The sequence below is a fragment of the Asparagus officinalis genome, chromosome 7 (genome assembly GCF_001876935.1).
Source record: "Asparagus officinalis chromosome 7, Aspof.V1, whole genome shotgun sequence".
Classification (NCBI taxonomy): Eukaryota; Viridiplantae; Streptophyta; class Magnoliopsida; order Asparagales; family Asparagaceae; genus Asparagus; species Asparagus officinalis.
The window spans coordinates 976,254-1,002,042 of NC_033800.1; the positions used below are offsets into that span (position 1 = coordinate 976,254).

The 25,789-nt window shown below is 38.6% G+C and overlaps 3 protein-coding genes across 8 annotated transcripts; 2 read left to right on the forward strand and 1 right to left on the reverse strand.

The window, feature by feature from the left end:
- Positions 1,342–21,426, forward strand: LOC109848656. 6 transcript variants are annotated; one of them, XM_020418275.1, is made up of 5 exons: positions 1,342–1,421; positions 2,810–3,386; positions 15,771–16,754; positions 16,896–17,015; positions 20,916–21,426. In XM_020418275.1, the coding sequence occupies exons 2-3, from the start codon at positions 2,895–2,897 to the stop codon at positions 16,455–16,457; spliced, it is 1,179 nt and encodes a 392-aa protein (XP_020273864.1). In that variant the 5' UTR covers positions 1,342–1,421; positions 2,810–2,894; the 3' UTR covers positions 16,458–16,754; positions 16,896–17,015; positions 20,916–21,426. The 6 variants fall into 6 exon arrangements, with proteins under 6 accessions (XP_020273864.1, XP_020273865.1, XP_020273863.1 ...); XM_020418276.1 differs by lacking the exon at positions 20,916–21,426 and adding an exon at positions 19,675–20,517; XM_020418274.1 differs by lacking the exon at positions 20,916–21,426 and adding an exon at positions 19,703–20,517.
- On the reverse strand, positions 8,459–8,949 carry LOC109848657. The gene has a single exon (XM_020418280.1). It carries the CDS (start codon positions 8,915–8,917, stop codon positions 8,552–8,554), a length of 366 nt encoding a protein of 121 aa, XP_020273869.1. The 5' UTR covers positions 8,918–8,949; the 3' UTR covers positions 8,459–8,551.
- On the forward strand, positions 21,248–25,728 carry LOC109849774 (UPF0503 protein At3g09070, chloroplastic-like). The gene is given in 6 exon segments (XM_020419648.1): positions 21,248–21,302; positions 24,212–24,468; positions 24,470–24,499; positions 24,501–24,596; positions 24,853–25,000; positions 25,196–25,728. Coding segments are annotated over 6 exon segments (999 nt in total). The 3' UTR covers positions 25,609–25,728.

Sequence of the window (25,789 nt, forward strand, 5' to 3'; positions counted from 1 at the left end):
CCTTGCGCCGCGGTCGACCGGCCTTGCGTCGCGGTCGACCACGCAACTCCAAAACAGTTCCATGTGTCCCAAAAGCCTGTTCTTCTCCAAAATTCTTCGCGGTTTCTTCAGTGCTAGTTTCGCGCTTTCTTTTCGGGGCATGTGAGTTGGAAGTTTGCAGTTTACTCCCTCATCTTTGTTGATTTTCATTATAATAACATATTTAGATATGAGTTTTTAAGGGGGAAACTAAGAAATTTTTTTCCGTGATGTTAGAGATGGAAGGGGAACTTTTTATTTTCTACAATTTCAATGATAGGAGACTCCAATAACTATCGTAGGAGTTCTGAATTGATCCAATCAGTTTCGGTTTTGAGTTGTTGTGTGTTTTTTTTAAAGAATCTTTTATGCCCTTAAAATCTGATCCATTTATATGCATCGAGACTATTTAAAATCCATAAGAAAATAAAGGGCAAAACATTTTTTTTCTCGTTGTTGCAAAATATATGAGGAACTTCATGTGTGAGTATATTCCAAGCAATTGTTAAGGTATGGTTAACCCACATGCGGTGAAAGATTGGATTACCATATCGTCTCTCCATAGTTGTCGGTTCAGATCAAGTTAGCAGCGGACTCATGACTCCAACAATATATATGACCGTAAGCTATACTCATAAACAGAGAAGAGGTCCAATCATCGTACCTAAGCCATTGTTTTGCACCGTAAACGTTAAGAACAATGCTGAAACCAAAAAAAAAAAATTTAAGGTTTTGGGTTAATTTGATTCTTGATCTATATTAACTTCTATAATTCAAACAAGTCTCTTTTGTCTGATCACTAGAAGTAGATTGATGACATCTGTTATAAGAGACGATTTTGTGAGAAAGCTGCCAAAAAACTGACAAATTGGCAGCTTTCCCCCTCCTTTCCCCTTCAAAATGCCCGATCCAAACAACCCCTTACGGTGTTAATCATTTTAAAGAAACATGCTTATGATTATGACTTCTCTGTGTGCACAGATAATAGATCTTTTGGATTAATTGTAGATGTGCCAGTAGATATAAAGAAAAGCACATGAACCTCACCCAAAAAACCCCCAATTATATTGTCCAGGTACACTGTACTATACAAGTCTCCTCTTGTAATCCTTTTTCTCGCTGCACCATAAGAAAAATACCAGCTGTCAATTATAACATAATTAATAGCAATAACAATCTCATGAAGCATGTACCAATAGAATATATTCCTTTTTGATATAAATAAACCCTCATTTTGTAGAAACTTTTATGTGGGCCTACAGACCTAATTTGAGTTTTCTTATCTTCCTATTTATTGAATTTGGGTACGGAGATTATATAATACTCTCTCTCCCGAGAAACATTGGCCATCCACCAAAATAAATTCGAGGCTGTCAATATTTCTCCTCTCTCTACCGCTCACTGTGAGTATTCCCCCCTACGCCCACCCCAAAACTTTTTTTCAATACTTAACTATTCTTTTTTTTATATATATATATAGGTTTTCATTTTAACTATTCTTTTTTAACCCTAAATAAATTTCTGATAGGAATGGGCTTCCCTCACTAGGTTACTGATGAGAAAACCCCTTTAGGTATTCGGGTTTAATTAACGCCTGTCATCTACCGCGATACCGTCGCTATTTGGTTACGACTTCATAATTGATAGAATTTATGATTCTAATTAATTATTAATAATTACTTTTTGGTGAAACTATGAGGGGTTCCGTTTGTATACGCACATGATTTCCAGTGGCTCGGAGAAGTTCTTAATCTTAGATCCGGTCTGGATTCACCAAAAATTTTAATGAGCCGACGGATTCTCCTTGTTCGAACTGATGTCTATGACTTGAACCCACGGCGGAGTTAGTTTTAATTTTGTGGTCGTTATAATGTCTGATGCTGTTCGAACAATTAATGTTTTTTTTTTTTTTTTGCCTCCTGATCTTCTGAACAAGTAAAAATATCTTTCAACAAGAGTTATTATATGAGTTGTCGTGGTTCGTCGTCGACATGTAAATTGACAGACCTTCGTCTTTCTTTGGTCCCTTCATACAAAGTATGTATTTTGCTTGTGGTCATGTTCTGTTCGATGAAATGCACCCCCACGGAGAGCATTCGGTGGTCATATTCACTTCTGTGGATATTGTTCATTAAAGACCGAATATCTTGGACTTAGTGTTGATTTAGGGATTAACACAATAATCTTAGGGTTTTTTTTTTTTTTGAGATACGCTATTAATCGACCCGACACGGATCACAGGATACTTTCTCAATTAACTTCTTTTTTAAATTAAACAAGCAAGCAAGAGTGATAACATAATTGAAAACGTGAGAATTGATTGTTACAAGAAAGAAGAAATGACCGAAATATCTTATTTCATTACCCGCCTATTTTGTTTTTAACCTTGCTTTCTCATTATACTACCGAAGTATAATTAAAAAAACATCATATAATGAAGGGGATAGTAATTTATTCATTTAATTATTATTTTCATAACAAACTAGTTTCAATGTCGGATTGTGATCAAAATCCACACAATCATGCATCAAGCTCATCTTTATATTTAATTTTAATAAGAAAAAAATGCGCATGCCACATGACCCATAGTTGTTTAGAAAGAACATAAATAATATCCCCATCAATTTAACTAATTTGTTTCAATTTAACTCATTTGTTTCTCCCTTATACTATTATTATTCTTTTTTATCTGCCGTAAAGTAGGTATTTCTATAATTACTCTTATTTTTTAGGGTTCTATTCAACGCTCTACACTAATAACTTCCTACTCCTTAATTTTCATGAAAAATAGGCGCGCGCGAGTCCACGATTTCAATTTCCAAGGGGCAAAAGGAAAAAAAGAAGGGCGCCAACGCAAACCACCGCACTCGGAGAGAATGACAAGTCTATCATCCGATCTCACCGTCGATCTGCAGCCGAAGAACTCCTGCGTCGGCTGCGCGATGGCCGAGGCGGAGATCCAAGCTCTGTTGGATAACATCTCCGTCAGTTTCTCGAAGAATCCCGCCAAATTCCTAGGGTTCGAGATCCCAGAATCAGAGCCCCTCGACTGCTCCGGACTCCTCCGCTGTTGGATCGAGAAGTTCGGCGCCGATTCCAAGTCCCCCTTGTGTCCAGATCTCAAGAAGAGGATCGAAGCGCTGGTGTCCAGGCTGGTGCTGAGCGAGAGAGGAAACACCTCGCGTGGCCGGAAGAGGAAATTGGACGAGGATCTAGTGGAGATGTTGAGCTTACTAAGAGGAGTTGCTGCTAATCCCAGCGATCGAGCTGAAGAAGACCGGCAATGGAAAGATAAGATTCTGAATGCTCGGAAGGCACTGTTTCTGAAAGCTACTGATGTAGCTAACATCAAGGAGTTTCCTTATCTGGTAAAATTTAAGAATTATTCTTTTTATTTTTTGGTTGGGATCTTAAAATTCTATTTCAGGGCTCCATGACAAGCTTGGATCCATTAGCTTGATAGTTTCGATTGTATTTGGTCACAAGATTGAGATGCGTATTTCTGTCGTTAGATACTTTATTTTTCACTAGGACTACTTTAGAACCAAATGGGCGAACGGAGACGAACTTATTCGTTGACAAGGCAAAAATATATCCCTAAGCCAGAAATTCTGCCTCATCCGCATGGCATGACGTAACTAAATGACTTATGTTTGAAAAAAAATTATTTTATTGCTAATGTGAAAAAATTACGTAAATGATAAAATTGAAGAGAACTAGGTAAGTATAATCACCATCTTAATTCTTTTACTGACTGTAGGCATCCTTCTTTTTCGAGCAGTGATTGTTCTTACCATTTTTTGTAATTTTGGAATTAAAATTCTGGCTTATTGCAATTATATTCTTTATGAATTTATTTGTCACAATCTTTGTCCGTGTTATTTTAGGTCTCTTTCATCTCATTATCGGGGTTTTAAGGTTTTCATTCTGCAGACATTATTAGTGTTAATGTCAGCAGTTTCACCTAACCCCTCACCTAACCTAGCTATAGTAACTCACCAACCATTATTGTTCCACCAACTTAAAAATACTGTTTCACCAACCTTTTGAAGGCTATAAATAGAGGAGAGTGGTGAAGGATTAGAGCATCGAACAAAGATCCCAGTAGCAGAAAGAGAAAGAGAAAGATAGAGAGAGAGAGAGAAAGAGAGAGAGAGAGAGAGAAAGAGAGTATTTATATTACAGAGTATATAGTGTGTTTGTATCACTAAAGAAATAATAACAATATATTTCTTAGTGTCCACCACTTCTCTCATTTCAACAATTAGTATCAGAACTTGAATTAGGGTACGTGTATCTGTTTATTATATGCTCTGTGGCTGCCACCAAAGGTAGATCTTCTACATCAGAAAATAAATTAGATCATCATTTACCCTTTGTAGACACTGATTACTATTCTTGAGTATGATACTATTCATTAGTATGATCACTATTCACTAATACGGTTACTGTTTATAAGTACGCTTATTGTTTACATGAAATAATAGAAGTTATAGCTCGTGATAGAAGTAAGGCGGTCAGGGACCTGCTCTCTCCTACGGTGATCCTATCAGTATTCTTGAAGGCCGAAGTTCGTGTTCAGTCCGGGACTGTGAAGTTGGTTGGTCAGGGACCAAACTTGCGTGGAGATACTGAAACAGTACCACGCCACGATGACAGGTCTAGCAAATACTACCACGACACTCAAGAAACTCAATGGTAATAACTACAGCTACTGGGAGACCTGTATGAAGTCCTATTTATAAGGACAAGATCTCTGGGAAGTCATCAGGGGTTCTAAAACTACATCACCTCGGGAGGCTGGCGAAGTACTAAGGAAGTGGAACATCAAAGCCGACAAGGCTATGTATGTGCTGAAGACAACTGTAGAAGAAGATCTCGTAGATTACATGCGAGATGCCAAAACTCCGAAGGAGGCATGGGATACGTTCGCCACACTCTTTTCGAACTTCAACTCCTGGAGAATCAATTGATGACCTTGCAACAGAAGGATCTGACAATCAGTCAGTACTTCAAGCAAGTAAAATCACTATGTTCAGATATTGCTTAATTAGATCCAGATTCTAAAGTATCTGATGCAAGGATGAGGAGAATAATCATTCACGGTTTAAGACCGAAATTCCACGGGCTCGTTACTGCTACTCACGGATGGCCGACTCAACCAATATTATTAGAGTTGGAGAGTTTGCTCGCTACACAGAAAACCCTAGCCAAACAAATGATCGGTGTTTTAATAAAAAGTAAAGATGAAGTACTCTTCAGCAGCAAGGAGAGAGGCAAACCAAGAGACACGATGAAAGAGGAGGATGGAAAGGTTGATTTAAGGAGGCAGTTAGAACGGTCATACATTGACATAACACAACAACATGAGAAGTAAGGTGATCGTCGAGCAAGGAGAGCTAATAATAGCTGTTACAACTGTGGAAAGAAATGATACTTTTCCAGAGACTATCACTACAAGAGAAGACTTGCAGAGGGCAATGCTGCAACATCACTTAGATGTCAAGATGAAGAAGATGAATAGGATGCACAAGCATTCGTGGCCATCATTGAAGATGTACTAGTCGACGAAGACGAGGTTGTTAGTATGACACTAACATCTATTGTAGAAGAATCCGAGTCCGCATTTACAACAGTTTCAGATCGAGAAGAAATCAACTATAATAAAGATTGGATCGTTGATTCTGGCTGTTCTAACCACATGACGGGACATAAAGGGAAACTTATCAACATAAAGGAGTATAAAGGTGACCGAGAAGTTATTATAGCGAATAATTCCAGATTATCTATCACACACATCGAAAAGACTACATTTACGTCGCGCTACAACTCAAATTGGATACAACTATAAGATGTATACCATGTACCGGGTATGAAAAAGAATCTTTTATCTATTTTCCAATTAACAGCTTCTGGAAACTATATAGTATTTGGGCCATAAGATGTAAAAGTCTATCGAAACTTGAAGCCATCAGCAGAACCTGTCATGGAGGGATGGAAGGTAGAATTTATCTATATAATATTAGCGGAATCAATATATATAAGTAAGACTAAGAAAAATGAGACGGCTGATTTGTGGCATGCTCGGCTTAGCCATGTGAGCTATCACAAGCTCAAGATCATGATGGAGAAGTCAATGTTGAAGGGTTTTCCACACTTGGAGATTCGAGGAGAGACCATATGTGGAGGTTATCAGTACGGTAAGACGCATCAATTACTGTATCAGGAGTCACAGTTCAGAGCCAATGAACCTTTGAAGCTTGTACGCTCAGATGTATTTGGTCGAGTAAAATAAGAATCAATCGGTGGGATGCGGTACATGATCACTTTCATCGATGATTACTCGAGGTATGTCTGGGTTGATTTTATGAAGGAAAAATCTGAAGCACTCTCCAAATTCAAGCAATTTCGAGACGAAGTCGAATAAGAACTCGACAAGAAGATTTGTTACCTACGCACAGACAACGGAGGAGAGTACACATCAAAGGAGTTTTACGACTACCTGAAGTAGCACAAGATTCGGCGACAGCTAACGTGCCCAAATACTCCACAGCAAAATGGCGTAGCCGAAAGAAAGAATCGTCACCTTGCCGAAATTTGTAGAAGCATGCTTCATGCCAGGAACATGCCAGGATGTTTTTAGGCCGAGTGTATGAAGATTGTGGCGCACATGATCAATCGTCTACCACAACCAAAGCTGAATTTCATGTTGTCTTTTTAGAAGTTATGGAATACCAACTCAACCGTAAGTCATTTCAGAGTCTTTGATTGTGTATGTTATGTCTTTGTGCCTGATCACTTACGCAGCAAGTTCGATAAAAAGGTTGTAAGATATATATTTGTGGGGTATGATAATAAAAGAGAAGGATGGAGATGTTATGATCCCACAACCGGACGATGCTACACATTAAGGAATGTTGTGTTTGATGAAGCTTTATCTTGGTGGACTCCAAAATAAGTTGTGCTACCAGACCCTAGTGATTTAGAGGATCAGTTGCAGAAGAAGCTGAGGGAACCAAGTCAAGAAGAAGAACTGAAGCAGTCAAAGAAGACAGAACCAAGTTCTTCAACATCCTCAAAGGAGAATAATCCATGAAAGACTGGTGTTTGTCAGACAACACCAGAAGAAGTATGCCCGAGCCAGATAGAGAATATCGAAGAAGAATCAGTTGAACAACTTTGAAGATCAACCAGGCTCAGGAAGCCAAATTCTTAGTATGCTAATGTTGCTGTGATAGAAGACGTGAAAGAACCGTTTACATTTAAAAAAGCATATGAGAGTGAAGAATGGAGACAAACAGTGAGAGAGGAAATCCAAGCATTAAGAAAGTTAGAATTCTTGGACTTATGGATAGAGAAGTCACTACTGAGGGGGAATGTTAATGTCACGCCACGAAACTGCAGCGAAAAATTTATAAGTATAGGGTACGTGACAACAGCGACCCATGCACAAGACAAGTCTTATGCATGAGTCAAGCTTAGCACTTCATATCACATAGTTTATCTCAAAATATTTATAAACCTGCTGATGATAGAAGTTCAGAGCAACTATATATATGTATATAATCAATACTTACAACCCACAAGCTCACCGTTATAAGCATTCTACTACTTCAAGGACATTGTTGACTGTATATAACATAAAAAAAGAGAGGCTCTCCATATAACGCTTCTCAGCCAAAAGCCCTAACCAAAAGTTCGGCTAGCATGAAGCTACAGCAGATCTGATTTTTTTTTAAATAACGGGGTGAGTTAGCGCTCAGTGAGAATATTTTCCACTAGAGTTTCTAGATAACTAACAAAATAGCAATAAGAATAATTCTTAGAAATAACGAATTATAAGTTTTGCACCAGAAATTCAAAATTAGCAAAATACGATCCAAATATCATAATATTGTCATCTACAAGAAAGAATACAACAATTATATTTTCTTTCTTATGTGTAACTGAATATACTGTAATATTTTATGAAAATCGGACCCTTTCGAATCAAGGTAAACATTAACAAGAAAAGAAATTTTTAAATTGGGTACATAACCAGATGGCTATTATTTTCTTAATTTCACAGTCAATTGTCAGAATCTTAAATCTCGATGAATCGTATTCTTCGAATTCACGCTCAAATCTTAAAATCACAAATCTATTATTACCAGGTGATGTGGACTCTAGAGGTAGCTTTTACAGGCTCTAGAGGTGGCTCCCACTACGTCCACAAGGTATAGCACTTAGCCCCGTATAACACTTAGCTTAACATTTTCGGCTAGTAATTCATGAAACACAAGAATCATCTCATATGTCACACTAAGGCTACGAATTATAGCTCAGTAGCATGGGAATGCTTAAAACGCATCAGATAACAGATAATTCCCGGGAATCGAATGCACTTAACACTGTCATAGGTTACTGACCAAAGCAGAGGGGTCAGAATAAACTTCAGAAGAGACAATACAGAGGGGCCAAACTTGTGATGAATAAAACAAGAAACAGACGGATGCATGACAGAGAGGATGGTAAAGCTTCCGGCTGAACGCTCTTAACTATTTTGAGCAACCTCTGCTGTAGCTTCCTCCTTAAAATCCTCGGTCTTAGCAGCAGCAGCAGCAGCAGCTAGGGTGGTGGTGGAGTTACCTTTATCTGCCTTTGAATCTGGAGTTTTCCCTTCATCCAGCCGTACCACCTCAGCAAAGGTCTTTGAAATTTGACTCATCACCTCCCCAGATTTTGGTGCCGAGTAGTTTAGCTCATCAATGGCAGCTGACAAGACAGGAAATGTAGGGTTGGATTGCCCATGCTGTTGTCTGGACTTCCTTTCCTGCATGGCTTTCTGCCTTTCCTCGTAGAAATCAAAGTCATCAAGAATTGACATATCAGCTTCATGTTTCTTGAAGATGCTCAACATCTCCAGACCCCGATCCAATTTCACCTGCAGATTTTCTGACAAAAATCAAATAAACACAAATACTAACGTGGTATGACACACAGTGGCACAACCTAGCATCAAATGTGCAAACGGACAATTCATGACACAAGTGAAAATGGAACAAAGTTCAATTGCAAACCTCAATGACCTATCTTCATGTATTTTGAATTCTCTTCGAACACCTTCTTCCACATCTTTCTTTATCTTTACTAGTTGAGGATCCTTCTGTTGGTTTCCTTTAACTTCATCTATAAAAGAAGGTTGTATCACCAGATTTGCTGATTTAACTCTAATTTGGTGAATTCTAATTTTAATTCCATTACGATCCAACTCCCCCAATATCTTTCTTTGAAAAGTAATTAAATATGCTAGATTACATGAATTCTTGCGACTCAAGACGTCAACAACAATATTTGCCTTGCTGGGGTGATAATGGATGGTGATGTCATAATGTTTTAGAAGGTCCAACCATCTCCTTTGCCTCAAATTTAACTCCTTTTGAGTGAATATATACTTCAAACTCTTGTGGTCAGTGTATATTTCACAATGTACACCATATAATTAATGTATCCAAAATTTTAAGAGTAAACACTACCGCAGCTAATTCTAGGTCATGAGTGGGATAGTTCTGCTTATAAGACTTTAATTACCTTGAAGCTATGACTTTTTTATTTTGCATAAGAACACATCTCAGTCCTCTTCTAGAGGCATCACTATAGATAGTAAAGCTTGTATCTCCGGAGGGTAATTCAAGTATTAGGGCAGACACTAACCCGCTTTAACTCTTGAAAGTTTTTCTCACATTCATCTGACCAAATGAATTTAACCCCTTTCTGGGTAAGACAAGTCGGATGTGAGACAATACGAGAAAATCCTTCTACAAATTTTCTATAGTAGCTAGTCATACCAAGGAAACTAAGGATCTACATCACGTTAGTTGGTCTGTCCCAATTAATTATAGCTTTTATCTTTTCAGGGTCTACAGAAATCTCTTCCTTAGAGATTACATGTCCAAGGAATGTTATTTTATCTAACCAGTAACCAAAACTCATATATATATTTTTTTAATTTCACATATAATTTTTCTCTCTTTAATGTTTGCAGTACATATCTCAGGTGCTCTTCATGTTCTTCCTGAGTAAATCAGAATATTATCAATAAATATCACAACAAACCGATCCAAGAAGGGTTTAAACACCTTATTCATAAGGTCCATAAAATTAGCAAATGCATTTGAGAGCTAAAGTAGTAATACTAGAAATTTGGAATGAACATAACTTGTATAAAACACTCTAAGAAACATCCTCCATCTTCATCTCAATTGATTGTAATTGAAAAAAATCAATCTTGGAAAACTTTGGATCTCCCTTTTTTAAGCATCTATAGTATATTTATCCCACTGTGACATCCTAGAACTGATGAAACATTCATCCAGATACTTTTACAATTTTACTTTGTTTTCCTTTTATTTGCTTGATACGATGTGATACAGAATCTATACAGCAAACTCGTTCTGACACCAAACTAGCTAAAACTCAATCTTCCTATATGAAGGTATACTCGATCTGGAGATACTTCTGATAATCCTAACAACAATAATCTTTTTTTTTCCATAGAAGCTAAGTTATCCAAGCATACATGTTTTTCATAATCGGTATGATTTAAGGCTAATGTAACCCTTCGGGATTCTCGAAATTCATGACTTTAGTCAAAAGAATTCAGATACTTTTGAATTCTAAACATCATCTTCGCATGATACAAAATAGAAGTATATTTAAAGGTTAACTATTGTCCATCCAATACAATAGAAAAACTCTAATAACTCTCCATCGATTATTCTTGTCATGTACAAACTTACATCATGCTCGTAATCCTCAAAATACTAGTATACTCTCTCTTTTTTGTTCAATCCACAAAAAAAATACTTTATAAGAGATCTACTTCAAGTCATCATTCGCCTTGGATAGCTATTAAGCTGGACCATTGGTGAAGGATGATTCATTTTCATGTTCACTAACATACAATAGGCACAATTTATACCAACTGGATGATTATATTATTTTCACCAGATTTTTAATAAAAAAACATAAGAAACTTGATTTCCATCCTTAATTACTTATTTATATCAGATTGCGCTCGACTTCCAGGTGAATCTCTATTATGTCAATAGCCACCACTTACTACTAACAACAACTAATTAGAGATCAAATATTAGTTCAAGGTCAAATCATTTGAACAATCACTTCTAAACTTAACCCTTAAAAAAATCATTGATCCACTAATTCATTTTAATAATTTCTAACTCTTCTGAATTATATAATTCAATAACTTTATCCAATTCTCTTCCCTTAATTAATTTATAAAAAGGTGGAATCATATATCTCTTATAATTCCAGTTCATTCACACTTGATATCATGTATTTCTTTGTACTGATAATCTCCTACTTTATTTTGCACATGTACATGTCCATTATCAATACTAAAACATCATCATATGCCTTAATTTAATAATCATGATAATGAGTCTTGTATATTTGATCAATCTTTTGAATCTTGATAACTCCACTTACCTTTTTTTTCATTGGAAATATTAGTCTAAGTAGCATGAATCAAGACACTGAATTCCACTAATATGAATGACATAGATTTAAAGTTTTAACAAAGTTTTTCATAGGAACTCATTTCATGGAAACCAAACACATTGCACTAACGCCTAACTCTAGTTCATAGGGTCCACTTATAAGGAGGCATCACATTTAGAGAGTCTATCTAGATTGCAGAAATACATCTTCTAATCCCAACGGACTCTTAGTATTTACACTATAAATTCAAGAGACATGGAGGCATATACATCCATGTTAGAACTATTCAAAATCCAGGAATAATTCAAGTGATCCCCAAGCTTCCTAACTATTGGAAAATCCTATACAGAACTAGTGAAAATACTGTAAATTACTCCATGATAAATCTAAATATTGGATTCATTAATGCATAGAATTGGTGTAATCATCCATCTTTGTTATCACCAAAATAAAACCTTTTACGTAGTAGTTCAATCACATCAATCATCAATAGACTAACAAATAAGATAATTAAAATTATTAGAGTATCCAACTAAATAACTTATCCATAACAACTTATTCTCACTAACATAATATTATCCATACTATCTCCCTCACATTCCATGACATCAAAACTAAAGAGGAAAATAAAAAAATCATATCGTCCAATAATTTCAAACACTATGCCTCGAAATTAACACACACACACACACACACATATATATATATATATATATTCCAAAACCACTTAATCATTTAATATATCATATTATTCTTGATTATTTGCCAAATAGGGCATTAGACATCATTTATATCTTCGCAATCTAACATTCTCACTTATCACTAAATCATTTTCCAAATTCAATCGACCTACAACCTAGGCTCTGATACCATCTTAGTATCACGCCCCGAAACTGCAGCGAAAAATTTATAAATACAGGGTACGTGACAGCAGCGATCCATACACAAGACAAGTCTTATGCATGAGTCAAGCCTAGCACTTCATATCACATAGTTTATCTCAAAACATTTATAAACCTGCTGATGATAGAAGTTCAGAGCAACTATATATATGTATATAATTGATACTTACAATCCACAAGCTCACCGTTAAAAGGATTTTACTACTTCAAGCACATTGTTGACTGTATGTAACATAAAAAAGGAGAGGCTCTCCATATAACGCCTCTCAGCCAAAAACCCTAATAAAAAATTCGGCTAGTATGAAGCTACAGCGGATCTGATTTTTTTTAAAAACAACGGGGTGAGCTAGAGTTCAGTGAGAATATTTCCCACTAGAGTTCCTAGATAACTAACAAAATAGTAATAAGAATAATTCTCAAAAATAACGAATTATAAGTTTTGCCCCCAAAATTCAAAAATAGCAAAATACGATCCAAATATCATAATATTATCATCTACAAGAAAGAATATAACAGTTATATTTTCTTTCTTATGTGTAACTGAATATACTGCAATGTTTTATTAAAATCAGACCCTTTCGAATCAAGGTAAACATTAACAAGAAAAGAAATTTCTAAATTGGATACAAAACCAGATGACTATTATTTTCTTAATTTCACATTCAATTGTCAGAACCTTAAATCTCTATGAATCGTATTCTTCGAATTCACGCTCAAATCTCAAAATCACAAATCTATTGCTGTCAGGTGATGTGGACTCTAGAGGTGACTCTTACAGGCTCTAGAGGTGACTCCTACTGTGTTCACAATGCGTAACACTTAGCTCTATATTTCCGGCTAGTAATTCATGAAATACAAGAATCACTTCATATGTCACACTAAGGTTACGAATTATAGCCTAGTAGCATGGGAATGCGTAAAACGTATTAGATAACAAATAATTCCCGGGAATCGAATGCACTTAACAATGCCATATGTTACTGGCCAAAACAGAGGGGCCAGAACAAACTTTAGAAGAGCCAATACAGATAGACCAAATAAATATGCATTTATCATATGGCAGGCAGAATCACTTCATAGTGGACTTTTTGAGGGTTTGAAAACATCGAGAATCACTAGTCAAATCAGAAAAACCGTGCTTATCAGAATTTACAAATATTTTCAAATGAAGTGTACGAGGGTGAAACTCTTCATCCCAGTTAACAATGTTACATTAAACGCTGGGCGTTTTTAGGCGTCGGACTTGACGCCCAGTGCTTAGTCGCCTAGGCGGGCGCTTAAGCGATTTCTGGGTGTTTTTTTTCTTCATTTAAGTGGTGGTCGATGAGGTTTTGCTGAAGGTCGGAAGAGGTAATGGAGGTGTTCATATTTGAAGATTAATGGAGTTTGGAGGATGTGGAGGCTACGACACATAAAATCACAATCAAGGCCTACAAAGTGCAATCCATGTAAGCAGACAATGCTTCTCTAAACGCTCGTAAAATCTAGTTAGGCATCCTAAATACCGCCTAGACGCTAGGCGCTAGTTAGGCGGCCTAGGTACCGCCTAAGCCTAGACGTACGCCTAAGCGGACTAGGCGGAGGTTTTTTAAAACAGTGTCAGTTAAAACATTTCACGGATTTCACTTTTCTTTATTTTTATCAGATAATAAGTCACAGAAATTCTTTGAATCCATTAAACTGTCAAAGCATATTCAAAATATTTCTTTTCTTCAAAAGCTTTCAAATAAAGCAATTCCCACAATTATTTGAAATCGCATGAGAACCAAATTCACTTTTCATAGTTCATATAAAATCAAATTGATTACAATTATTTGAAATCGCATGAGAACCAAATTCACTTTTCATAGTTCATATAAAATCAAATTGATTTTTCATATCTTATACGAAATCAACATCGTATTTTCACTTTTCATAGTTCATATAAAATCAAATTGATTTTTCATATCTTATACGAAATCAACATCGTATTACGGCTTAGGCCACAACAAAAGTAAGTCAAATCACCTTTAAGTTTATATACATAAAAATGATATATTATTTATTTTTCGATCACAAGATAAATCAATTATAATACTCATGCAATTTCATATTATAAAATACTAGTGAGAAATGAACTCACCTCCACTGAGTACAACTTCCTCAAAACATTACTTTCCAGATATCAAATCTGAACCTTTGTTTTCTCCTTTTTTTCCATGTCGTCGTCTTCTTCTTCTTCTTCTTTTCTTTTCTTTTTTTTTCTTCTTTCTCTTCCCCCTTTGCCCCTCTTTTATACTGTAGGGAGGCGGTGATGTGAGGCGGTGATGTGAGACGGTGAAAAAGTCGCCGACTTACAATTTCTTTATTATTATTATTATTATATTTTATTTTATCTGGGGCTATTACAGTTAATGTTAGCAGCTTCACCTAACCCCTCACCTAACCTAGCTACAGTAACTCACCAACCATTAATGTTCCACCAACCCAAAAACACTGTTCCATCAACCCTTTTGAAGGCTATAAATAGAGGAGAGTGGTGAAGGGTTAGAGCATCGAACGAGATCCTAGTAGCAGAGAGAGAAAGAGAAATATATATATATATATATAGAGAGAGAGAGAGAGAGAGAGTATTTGTATTTGAGAGTATAGTGTGTTTGTACCACTAAAGAAATAATAACAATATATTTTTTTTAGTGTCCACTTCTCTAATTTCAACAATTAGCACCATTTCTGTATCCACCATCTCATTTCCAACTAGTGGTGATTTTCCAAGAATACTGAAGCACTTTGTTGCGTGTTACAATTCCAACTTTGATATAATGATGGGATTGTCAAACATTCGATATTCCCATATACCACATATCTAACTATATCTATCAATATCTCTCAGTACTCGTATAACTAGAGTTCTGAGGAAATCACAGGACATTGGCTATGTGCATTAAAAAATTTAATCTATATAACACTGGCAACTAACTGTGTGAGAAACTTGTTATTCACTTTTTTGTAATGAGAAAATTATTTTGCGCTTGTCCTTGGATCTACAGATACACATTATAGCTCTATATTCTTGCTTAGATATCACCAAGGTTATTTAGTTGGAGATAAGGAGATTGTATTAAGATTATATTAATCAAGTGCATATTCATTGTTTTATTCCTAGATCTTGAGGCCTAAGTATGCTTAGCATCCATTTACTTGTATTTATTAGTCCCCAGCTAGTTCCTACCTGTTTGGTCTTAATTAGCATTTTCTGTTAGCAGACACTGCTCTGTGATAGTCCAAATGCTTTTAGTAGAATATTCTCCTTTCATCATTCATACCATGATTTTGACTATGCATGAAAATGAATCCTGCATGTTTCAGCAAAAGCAGAGGAATCGTAAGTTTTTTAGTGCAACAAACAATGGTCCAGACTCATGCAGTATAATGAATAATGGGGTACGCAGATCTCAAAGAACATTGCTGAAATTCGGCAATGGTGAGCTTCCCAGAAAGCGTATTCCCATTGGCCCTGATTTTCAGGCTGAAGTACCTGACTGGATAAATTCACCCAATAAGGAAGATTCGTCGGATGAAAATGATGAATTAGATAATTCCAGGTGGCTTGGCACCCAGATTTGGCCAATAGAAGGCGATGATCGACCAATCAGCAAGGAAATGATATGTAAAGGAAAGCAATACTCATGTGATTGTACCGCTCCAGGTTCTGTGGAGTGTATCAGATTTCATGTAAACATCGAGAGGCTTCACCTTAAATCTGACTTGGGTCCAGCTTTCTTTAGTTTGGGCTTAGCTGAAATGGGGGAAGAAGTTTCCAAGTCATGGACACAACTGGAACAGATGAAATTTGATGAGCTTTTGAGGCAGAATCGTCTAGCCGAGGGTAAGAGCTTCTGTGAACCTGCTTTGGAGTTTTTCACCTCCAAGAGCAGGAAGGATATTGTGAGTTTTTACTTCAATGTTTTTCTTCTGAGATGGATGAGCATCCGGACCAGAATGGGACCCCAGACAGTTGATAACAGTGATGATGAAAGCTTCGGATGGGAATGAACAAAATGGCCAAGTCATAAGATACAAATTCTAAAGGATGGTAACGAGATTGATAGCTTAGTTCATTTTTCCATTTTTAGGATCGACTGTAAAACCTTGCTCACGAAGAATACAGAACCTGCATGTTGTCTTTTATAGCAGTTTCCTTCAACTTTTCGTATCGCCTCCACTTCAACTGCAGCTTCATCTGAAAAAGAACATGAAACAGGAAAGTTATCAACATTTACGTACATGCATGAGTTGGCGCTAGCATGTTTTCTGTTTACAACTTGATATGGAGGAGACACGCTTTAATGAGTGAGTTTTTTTTTTAATTTTAAGTTCTTGATTTTAAGAAACAAGAATTCACATACTGTAGATAATAGAGAATTATCTAATGTTTTTTGGCGCTAACTCAATGGTAATATGTTCTAAAATGTTTGTATCTTTCTGTTTCAGGTTTTTGTAAAGATCTTGAGACTCCATTTTTCATTTCATTTTTTGGCGAGAAAGGATAGGTGCATACTGCGTAGTGATGACAAGTTCAATTCTACAAGATTACATGTTACAGGAAAGAAGGTCCATTGTCCCTTATATTTTATATTAGAAGATACTCAAGGTTACTTCATTAGTTGCATGTGTAAATGTCATAGAGCAATTTAATCAACTGCAGATAAAAATTCAATATTCCAATGCATTTTTTGAAAAATCTGAACTTCCTTTCTTTTAATTTTTTTCCGCTATATTGTTTTACTTAATTAGTTCTGTCTGTGCATACAAACTAGTCCGAAACAACTGGTAGTCTTGAGCCTTCTTTAAGAAGTATTGCTAGGCAGTACTCATGCTAAATGTTATACCTCTATTTTACGCCATCTGTTTGTTTTAGTTATTCCATTTGTTTTCTTACCATGCATCTTCTACAGCTAATGGTGATAAATTTCAGCAATAATTAACTTCCAACTTGCACTCTCTAAAGCCCATTACTCGCGTAGGACCTGTATTTTAAATGTTTATAGGCCATAACCTCATGTATCGTTCAAATTTTACTTTTCAGAACTATGCATAACCCTTTCGAAAAATGTTCCAATTTTATAGTTCAGAATGATGCATGGGCGGTTTTGCTGAACCATCATTATTGAACATGAGGTCATACTGGAGGTAAGGAAAATTTTAAGAATTCTTGTGTGTATATAGTAGGAGATTTAAGAGTTCTGAAACTATAGAAATAGATACATAATATATGAATAGGTAGATGTAGAGAAACAGTGAGAACATAAACTAAAGTAAAACTTATATTTGCCTCTAGTTCTTCCAAATATAGGATATTTATCAAATTTTTTTTCTCTAGGCTCTTTCAAAATATATAGCAAGTCGTGGAAGAACCACTGAAGAAAGAGAAGGAATTGCTCAATTTATTCCTAGCAGAACAGTAAAACTTATATTCACCTCTAGTTCTAACAAAATATAGGAGAATTATCATTTTTTTCCTCTAGGCTCTTTCCAAATATATAGCAACTTGTGGAAGAATCACTGGAGAAAGAAAAGGAATTGCTCCTTCAATTTATTCCTAGCTTTAGAATGTTCTTCTTGGCTCTTGTCAAATACAGGAGAACTTTTGTTCTTCCTCTAGTATCCTTCTGAACATTGAATCACTCTTGAATGAGTCACTCGTGGTTGCAAGAGCTCGATACATAGTAGGTAGATTTCTTACTCTGCCGCTACGTACTCTCCTGGTTCTTCTCGCTTCAAAGTCTCCTGTCAAGAGGCTTGGCTTCAGGTGATATCCGCTCTTAACATATTATCAAAATCGCTATGGATGCTTTCTGTATAGAGTTATGCCTGTAGAAACTCCATGTTTGGGTGGCAAAAGGCTTAAGATGATGATTTGGTGATTTTTTATAGCAATTCCGTTTGATTTATTTTACTGTATATATTGACCTGATTTTTAATTTCTCTCCACCTTTTTTCCTGTTTAGCTTGACGTATATTTTTGCATGGAATATGTATTTACTTAGGCATTAGTATCTTTTTTTAAAACCACAATTTGTACTCCATTTGGCTTCACCAATTTAATACCAAAAATCTCTATGATTACCCTAAAATTTCAAGCTTTTTCCTAAACCTTTTTAGGTAATCTATATATCTCGTTCATATATGACTCTAATCCTCGTGCTGACCCCTTTTGTGTCATCTGGATTCTAAGTCTACTTATTGATGACATTATACTCGCAACCTAAGTTTCTTGCCATTATTTAGGGTGTGTTTGACAACTTAGAAACTAAGCCGGTTTAGTTTTGAGCCAGTTACGCATAGCCTTGATTAGGCTAAACAAGTTTCTATACAGACTAGTTTTAAGTCGAATCTAGTTTGGTTTATTTATGGCTAAACTAGTTTCTATGTGTACATAGCCTTTCTTTTTCCCTACCCACTATATCTTATAAGGCCAGATTTATGTGGTTTTTGTTCACATCAGGGGATCTTGGTTTATTTCTGACCCGATAGTAGGAAAAAATGGGTTAAAAAAAAGCAGGTTTAGTCCAACTTTATCATTTGCCAAACCAGGGCTAAACACTCGAACCAAAGGTGTTTAAACTAAAACTGGTTTTATTCATTTGCCAAACAGACCCTTAGAAATGTAATTTAGCCGATTCAGTTGGCTCGATATCTATTGTTGGCTCTCTTGCTTATAGCTTAGCTCTTTTGTCAAGTTGTCATCTGATCATGAACGCCTGCCCGCATTTAGACTTGCTGTGATTATACTATTCGTGCTACGCCTGTGACTTAATCTGAGCCATGAACGAGAGTTGTACTGAGTATCTTAACCATGAGCTTGATTGAACTATTGATCACCTGTATAGCATGATTCCATGAAACAGTATGGATAGTTTCTTTATTCTTGTACCAAATATTTGTAACCCATCTCTGCATTAAACAGTATGGAGTTGGTACCCGTATGACGTTGTTTTGTACTTTGTACATGTGTGTCTTATAGGAATGCTTTCATTTGTTTAGGTCTTTAATCCCACGGAAAGGCATACGTTTAGAAACTTTAGAGAAAGGTGGTAATTATGCCTGTATATAAAGCCATGATCAAAGGATAGAACCAGTGATTGAGGGGAGTAAAGAGGAGATGGCTCTCTACTAGTCTCTACTCTCTACTCCTTAGCGTGTGTGTGTGTGTGTGTGAATAGCTTCTCTCTTTTCTCATACTTTTTTTTACCTACTTTGTGATCAGCAGGATTTAACTCATCTCACTTTATTACCAGTTAATAATAAAGGGGAAGAAAAAGCAAATGGAAGCAGGAGCAGGAGCAGGAGCAATTTCTCGCTTTTGATCTTTGAATAGCAGAGAGTGTTGTGTGATGATTCCCATGCAATCCCATCCAAACTTTATTAATACGAGCACAATAATATTCCCTTGTGTTGTATGTGGTCTTGGACCCATTGTGAACCCCGAGGCATGGTCCTGGGTCCTGAATCATGCCAAAGATCTTGCAGGAATATTAATCTCTTAGCATGATTTGTTTAGGAGCTGTCCCTATTTTCTTGTGTGCTTCCATGCTTTGTCTCCCTCTAATAACACGCCAAATGATGCATTCCTTCCCTTCATTGGGATTCCCCTGCAGTGGGATGTGTTGTTATGAAAAGATACAGTTGTTTAGGATTTAGGGGCTCTTTTAAGTTGATAAAGTTGTTTAGGGTCTATAAGTATATGGTTAGCATTGATACAAGGTGATTTCGAATCCCATTGAATATCCAACCAGTATGTTTATGAGTGTATATTATGTGTGTGTGTGTGTGTCTGTGCGTGCATCTCATTGTTGTAGTAATACACGTAACCAATGCACGCGCAACTTGATATCAGTTAACTGTACATCAAACTATACCAAATGCAATGCAATGTAGAGCAAGTGTTCATCCTTAAATAGCCATTACCAATGTGACATAAAAGCAGAATACATATGTGAATACCCGGCAACAAGTTGTGATGTATGCACTGATCTTGAATTACATTCGCAATGATCATGTGAATGCATGTACCAATTCTGTCTCGTGTTTTACACTGCGCATACGCTGATTATGTGACTGGTTTTATTTTTTATATGCATAGCCCATTATTTAACTGAAGCTAAAGCTTTAAACTAATCGCTTTTTTCCAACTTAAATATCCCCTTGAGATCCGTGTAAAGATGCTTGTTATCTTCTGCTTCCTCCCAGTGGGATAATCTGAGTGTGAACTTCCTATCTGATTTCTTTGCTTTCTTCTTTGAAATTGTGAAACCAACAAGACTTTGTATTGACACTGCTTGCCAAAAAATGAAGAATGCTTGCTTCATCAGGTTCAAGAGAGGGCTCAAATAGGGCCACATGGTATTGTAATCATGAGCTACTGCTTTCTTTTTCTTTTCTTTTCTTTTTCCCCTGTCTTTTTGTGGCCCCTATCTTCATGCTTACATGTCTGTCTTTTGTCTTTCTCAGATAAAGCATCAATAAAATGTTAATTTCTGATGACCCCAGGGCTCTTTCATCAATCAAATATTTAGCACCGATAGAAAAAGAGAGAGAGAGAGATGGGTAAAATGTTTCAGTCAGTCTTTTTCAGGGAAGTTAAAAACGGAATTTTACATGTTATATATTTCTCCTTCTTTTGGCATGAATCAAAATTTCTTTTATGCTAACACAGAAGAAACGAAGGGTGGCTCGGATCAATGAGAGACTTATTAGAGGTTTGTTCTCATGGATCAAACTGAACTATCATTTCCAAACTCCAATCTGAAAGTGAAGAGTAGTCACATTACTTATTTGCTAATATGGAGAGCTTCAAAGGCTTTATTAAGGGAACAGGGGAAAATATTTGTCAAGATGGTAAATTATTGGGGTTTTATTATTTTTGAGTAATACTATTATTATTAGATTGATAGGATTGGAGGGGGGCCATTTATTAGGACCAACTTTAGGAAAGGGTCAGAATCCCGATGCACGTCTTTGAATTCTTTGGGGTCGCGATCGAACTTTGCATCTCTCATTCATCACGCTCTTGTGAAAGTTGTAATTTCTTTCTGTCAAAACAAAAGCTTAGGTTCAATTCCAGTAAAATTCCATTTTAGAAGGAAAGCACATCGGAATGATTTGCTGCAGTGATGCTAGCTATTATATATGATTAAAGCTTGATTTCTGCAACTTTGCGTTCGTAGCTCCTAAAGTTATGTATCCATGCGGTTTTCGCACATCTGGTAAATTATTTTTTCGTGACAAAACTAGTTTAATTAGGCAAATCATTTGTAGTACCGGGCAAGTTTCGCATCAGGATTTTGCTATGCCATCTTTATAGAGTTGTTATTTTTTTTACCTTTTTGTTATGTTTCTACTTTCTCATATCACACTTCAACACAAGGCCTGAGCAGAGCAATAGAATTAAAAAAAAAGAATTTGCAGTTGAGGAGGATGAAAACAAAGGAATAAATACTGTCATGCATTACTAAAGAAATCACGAACACGAGAAAGGGAAGACTAAACAAATCATGCTCTGACCATCGGATCTTCATGAAGTAATAAGAAATTCCAGTGAACAAAATATGAAGACACTTTGAAGGTCCTGGCCTATGCGCAGGCAATTAAGATCTCTCTCCTTTATATCTTCATTCATGTGGGTAAGACAATTATTTGTTTATTTTTTTGTTTATTTAATTAAATGAAAGGGACGAAGCTAGCGAGACAACCAGCAGCAGAGCATCTGCGCCAGGCGCCCCTCACCAAAATTCTCCTTGGGCACTATCAACGCATGGCCCAACAAAAGAAAGTAGGGATTCTGATGGAAATAAACTACTAATTTGCAATGCTATCTTGTATAGAGCATAATGGTTGCTAGCGCAAATGAATTAATAAATACGGGTAGCAGCGAGAAATTAAGCTGGGAATATTACCGGAACATGACCCTATAGTATACCTTGTCGCATGCAGTGACAAAAATGTTGGTGATGCGCTTGAGACTGCAAAACCTTGATAAATTTCCAATAAATAAAGAGAGGTTCTCCATGTCTCCTGGTTCAACTTAATTAATGTTGTCCCCTTTTTAAGTCAGCTAACGCTGCGATCTCAAGCGAGCACCCTCCGTACTGTATCGTCAAAATTATCATGCTACGCACGGCACTGCAGTCACCGAGAGAAGTGGCGTTGGAGGATTTGAGCGTTCGTTCGTGATTGCTTCCGTATTTAATTCCAGCAGAAATCCCGAATCCACCGCAATTATTATTATTACTATATAATAACTTAATAATAACAGGAGCAGGTTGAGTTCATGGGACTCTCGTGATGCTGCAAGCTTTTTCCACACATTAAATTGCACAATCCTTCCTTCCTTCCATTCATTCATTCATTATCGCTGTCCACCGTCTCCAGTGAACCGAGCACGCACTGTGATTTCCTCGATTGGTATATATATATTTCCCCCCCACTGCTCCCTTGTTGGTCTGTTTCGTCTTGTCAATATTTCCTACGTAATTAACAAAAAGAAATTAATACTGTTTTATACTTTTTTGAAATTTTAAAGTATGTGGAACCTTATTTATCCCCACCCCCCCCACCCCCCCAAACAAAAAAACGTTTTATTAAAAAGCCTTGGTAGAAACAAAAGCATATCGCGCCACGTGTGGGTCTCGTATTGGCGAAGCCAGAACAAACTACAGACAAACAAGGAAGCCCAAAGTCCGGGGAGGGCGGACGCGCAAACTCGAGCCCAATCCCCTAATTTGGCGTCATCGTTGCAATTTGGATGAGTGCCCCGCCAACGAATCTGACACGTCCAAAAACTAGAAAAGCTAGTAGGAGGGGGAGCCAAAGAAATTTGCACGAGAAAACCTAGAAGCGCAAGGAGCGAGAGCGTCAGCCCTCAAGCTTCAGACTTGCATAAAAGGGGAAGGAAATGCAAACAAAAAGGAAAGCTGGGGAAAACAAAAAAAAAACAAAAAAAGCGAAAAAGAAAAAGTAGACGGGGGGAGAGAGAGAGAGAGACAGAGAGAGAGAGGGAGAGCAGGAACAGTGATGGCGTGATTATCAACTTTAGCTTTTGTCAACAATTACAATACTTTATGATATTATATATTTGCATCGCCCTTTTAAAGAGGGGAGAGGGCCGCCTCCGTCTCCCCCCTCTTCTTCCCTTCTTTTCTCATGGAACAAATATGTTAATCCTGCAGAAAGCGCCTTCGAAAACAAAACTGCTTCTGCACGCTCGCTCACTGTAGAGACCAGCGTGACGACGCGAGCGAAGCATGGGCGGATCAGGGTCAGAAGACGCAGCCGTGACGAACGTAATTTACACACAGAAGAGCCAAAATCAAAATTAAGCAGGAGCGGAGACTGAGCTAGCTAGGGAGGGCCAAATGGCTGCTCTGGTGATGGAGCCGCCCAGCCGCCGGCTCCCCGCCTCTCGTGACGTGCGACCGCCACCCGGACGAGAGCTTCACGGGGTTCTGCCTCTGCACTCCTAGACTCGCGCGAACAGCCTCCAGGGCCTGGAAGCCACCTCCACGCACTCCCGCAACTGCACTTCCCGCACCATCTCCTCCTCCCTCAAGTCCATCTTGCTTCAATGCCCAGCTAACGTCACCCCTGTCTCCCCTACCTCTCACTCCGGCTCCCATCAGCCCAACTCGGACGGCGATGCGGTCGTTCTCCTTCTCCGGCCCCCGCTCTCCGCTCCTTCGAGCCTCAGCCGCAGGGGGGCGTCCTGCGAGCGCTCAGGGGGCGGAACACCTCTGGGCGTCTTCACGCAGGGCGAGGGGGTCGCGGCATTGGGTGCCCACTGGCGCCGATCCGCCTCATCCTGCCTCCTCCGCCGCCGCCGCTCTCAGCCGCCGCCGGAGCGGCCGGGAGATCGAGGTCGTCGGAGAATGGGGCCGCGAACCGTCGAGATTCCTTCGTGACGGCCCAGGCGTCCGGCGAGATCGTACTCGAGGAGAGGCCGATTGAAGACCACATAGATCTCGAGTCGCAAGTCCTAAGAAACCCTCCGCCAAAGCATCTCGATCCACGGCAGCTTCTGGCTCGCCGCTTCGGTCTTCCAGCAAGAAGCTTCAGAAATGGCGAAGGAAGCAGAAGCTGAAGAAGATGAAAAAGCAACCGAAAGGCAGCGAAAGAGCGGCGCCGACTCTCCAGAAGGTTCCGGAAGACTGCAGTCACGAAGATCGCCGTGGACGCTTTCGGCGGCGGTCGTGGATCTTGGGCCGAGGTTTCTCGCGGACCGGCCGGTCGGATCTTCGTTCGAGACAAGACCCGAGGTACATCGTTCGACTGAGCCTCGGGCTTCGCTGGGAACGCGCTACTTGATCGCGGGCGGCCGGCCGTTGTCCGCGGCTCTCCGGCCGCCCGGCCGATGCTCTCGGGGTGGAGGAGACGCCCCGAGCCCTGTGTCCAGAGAAACCGACGGCGAGATCCCGGTGAGGAGGATCTGGGGCTCCGCCGGTGGTCAGCGCAGACCAAGGACTACTACTCCGATTCCTCATCCAGAAGCCGAAGGCGGAGTCTCGACAGATCGAGGCTCCGTGAAGAGACCCCAGCGTGGAGATGAGGCGAGACGACGATGCCGGTCCCGAATGCGAAGGTCCCGCCTGGGACGCCGGCGCCGACCTCTTCAGAGACTGGAGCTCGAGCTCCTTGAGGGATGACTACTCGGAGAGCTTCGGGTCGGCTTTTAGAGAGGTTCCGGCTCAGAAGGCTCCTCCGAGGAAGAAGTCGAGGAGGTGGAGCAAAGGCCTGAGGCATCTGGGGTTCATACACCGGCGGAGAGCCAGCGGCAGGAAACGGCAGCGTGGTCGACAGATCGCTTCATTCAGAGACCTGGCCGGAGCTGCAGGCAAACGGGTGCCACGCAAGCGGGAGGTTTGCGAGGAGCAACAGCAGCGCGAGCTCGAGGGGTTCGGTCCACTACGGCAATGCTCATGGGCTTGGGGGCACGAGGAGGAATGGTCTGGAGACCAATGGGATCGGGAAGAAGAGGGATGAGTTCGTGTTGGAGAGGAACCGGAGCGCGAGGTATTCGCCGGGGAACGCCGACAGCGGGATGCTGAGGTTTTATTTAACCCCGATGAGGGGTAGCCGGAGGGGGTCGGGGAAGAGCAAGCCCAACAATAGTTACCATTCCTTTGCGAGGAGTGTGCTTCAGTTGTATTGATCGCCAAGAAGTGGCTTGTTTCCGGTTCCTGTTCCTGTTCGTTCTGGGTGTAATTGGATATTAATTAATTTCTCTGGATGTTCTTTTGATGGATATAATGGTATAAAACCTGCTTTTTAACTTTTTTTTCTTTTTCTTTTTCTTTTTTTTTTTCGGTGTGCTGATTCTGAGTAGAACGCCT

What these genes read in the sequence shown, in the direction of transcription:
- LOC109848656 (XM_020418275.1), top strand. Translation starts at nt 2,895, where the DNA reads ATGACAAGTCTATCATCCGATCTCACCGTCGATCTGCAGCCGAAGAAC. An exon ending in TCAAGGAGTTTCCTTATCTG is followed by an intron (nt 3,387 to 15,770) that starts GTAAAATTTAAG and finishes TGCATGTTTCAG; the next exon opens with CAAAAGCAGAGGAATCGTAA.
- LOC109848657 (XM_020418280.1), bottom strand. Translation starts at nt 8,917, where the DNA reads ATGTTGAGCATCTTCAAGAAACATGAAGCTGATATGTCAATTCTTGAT.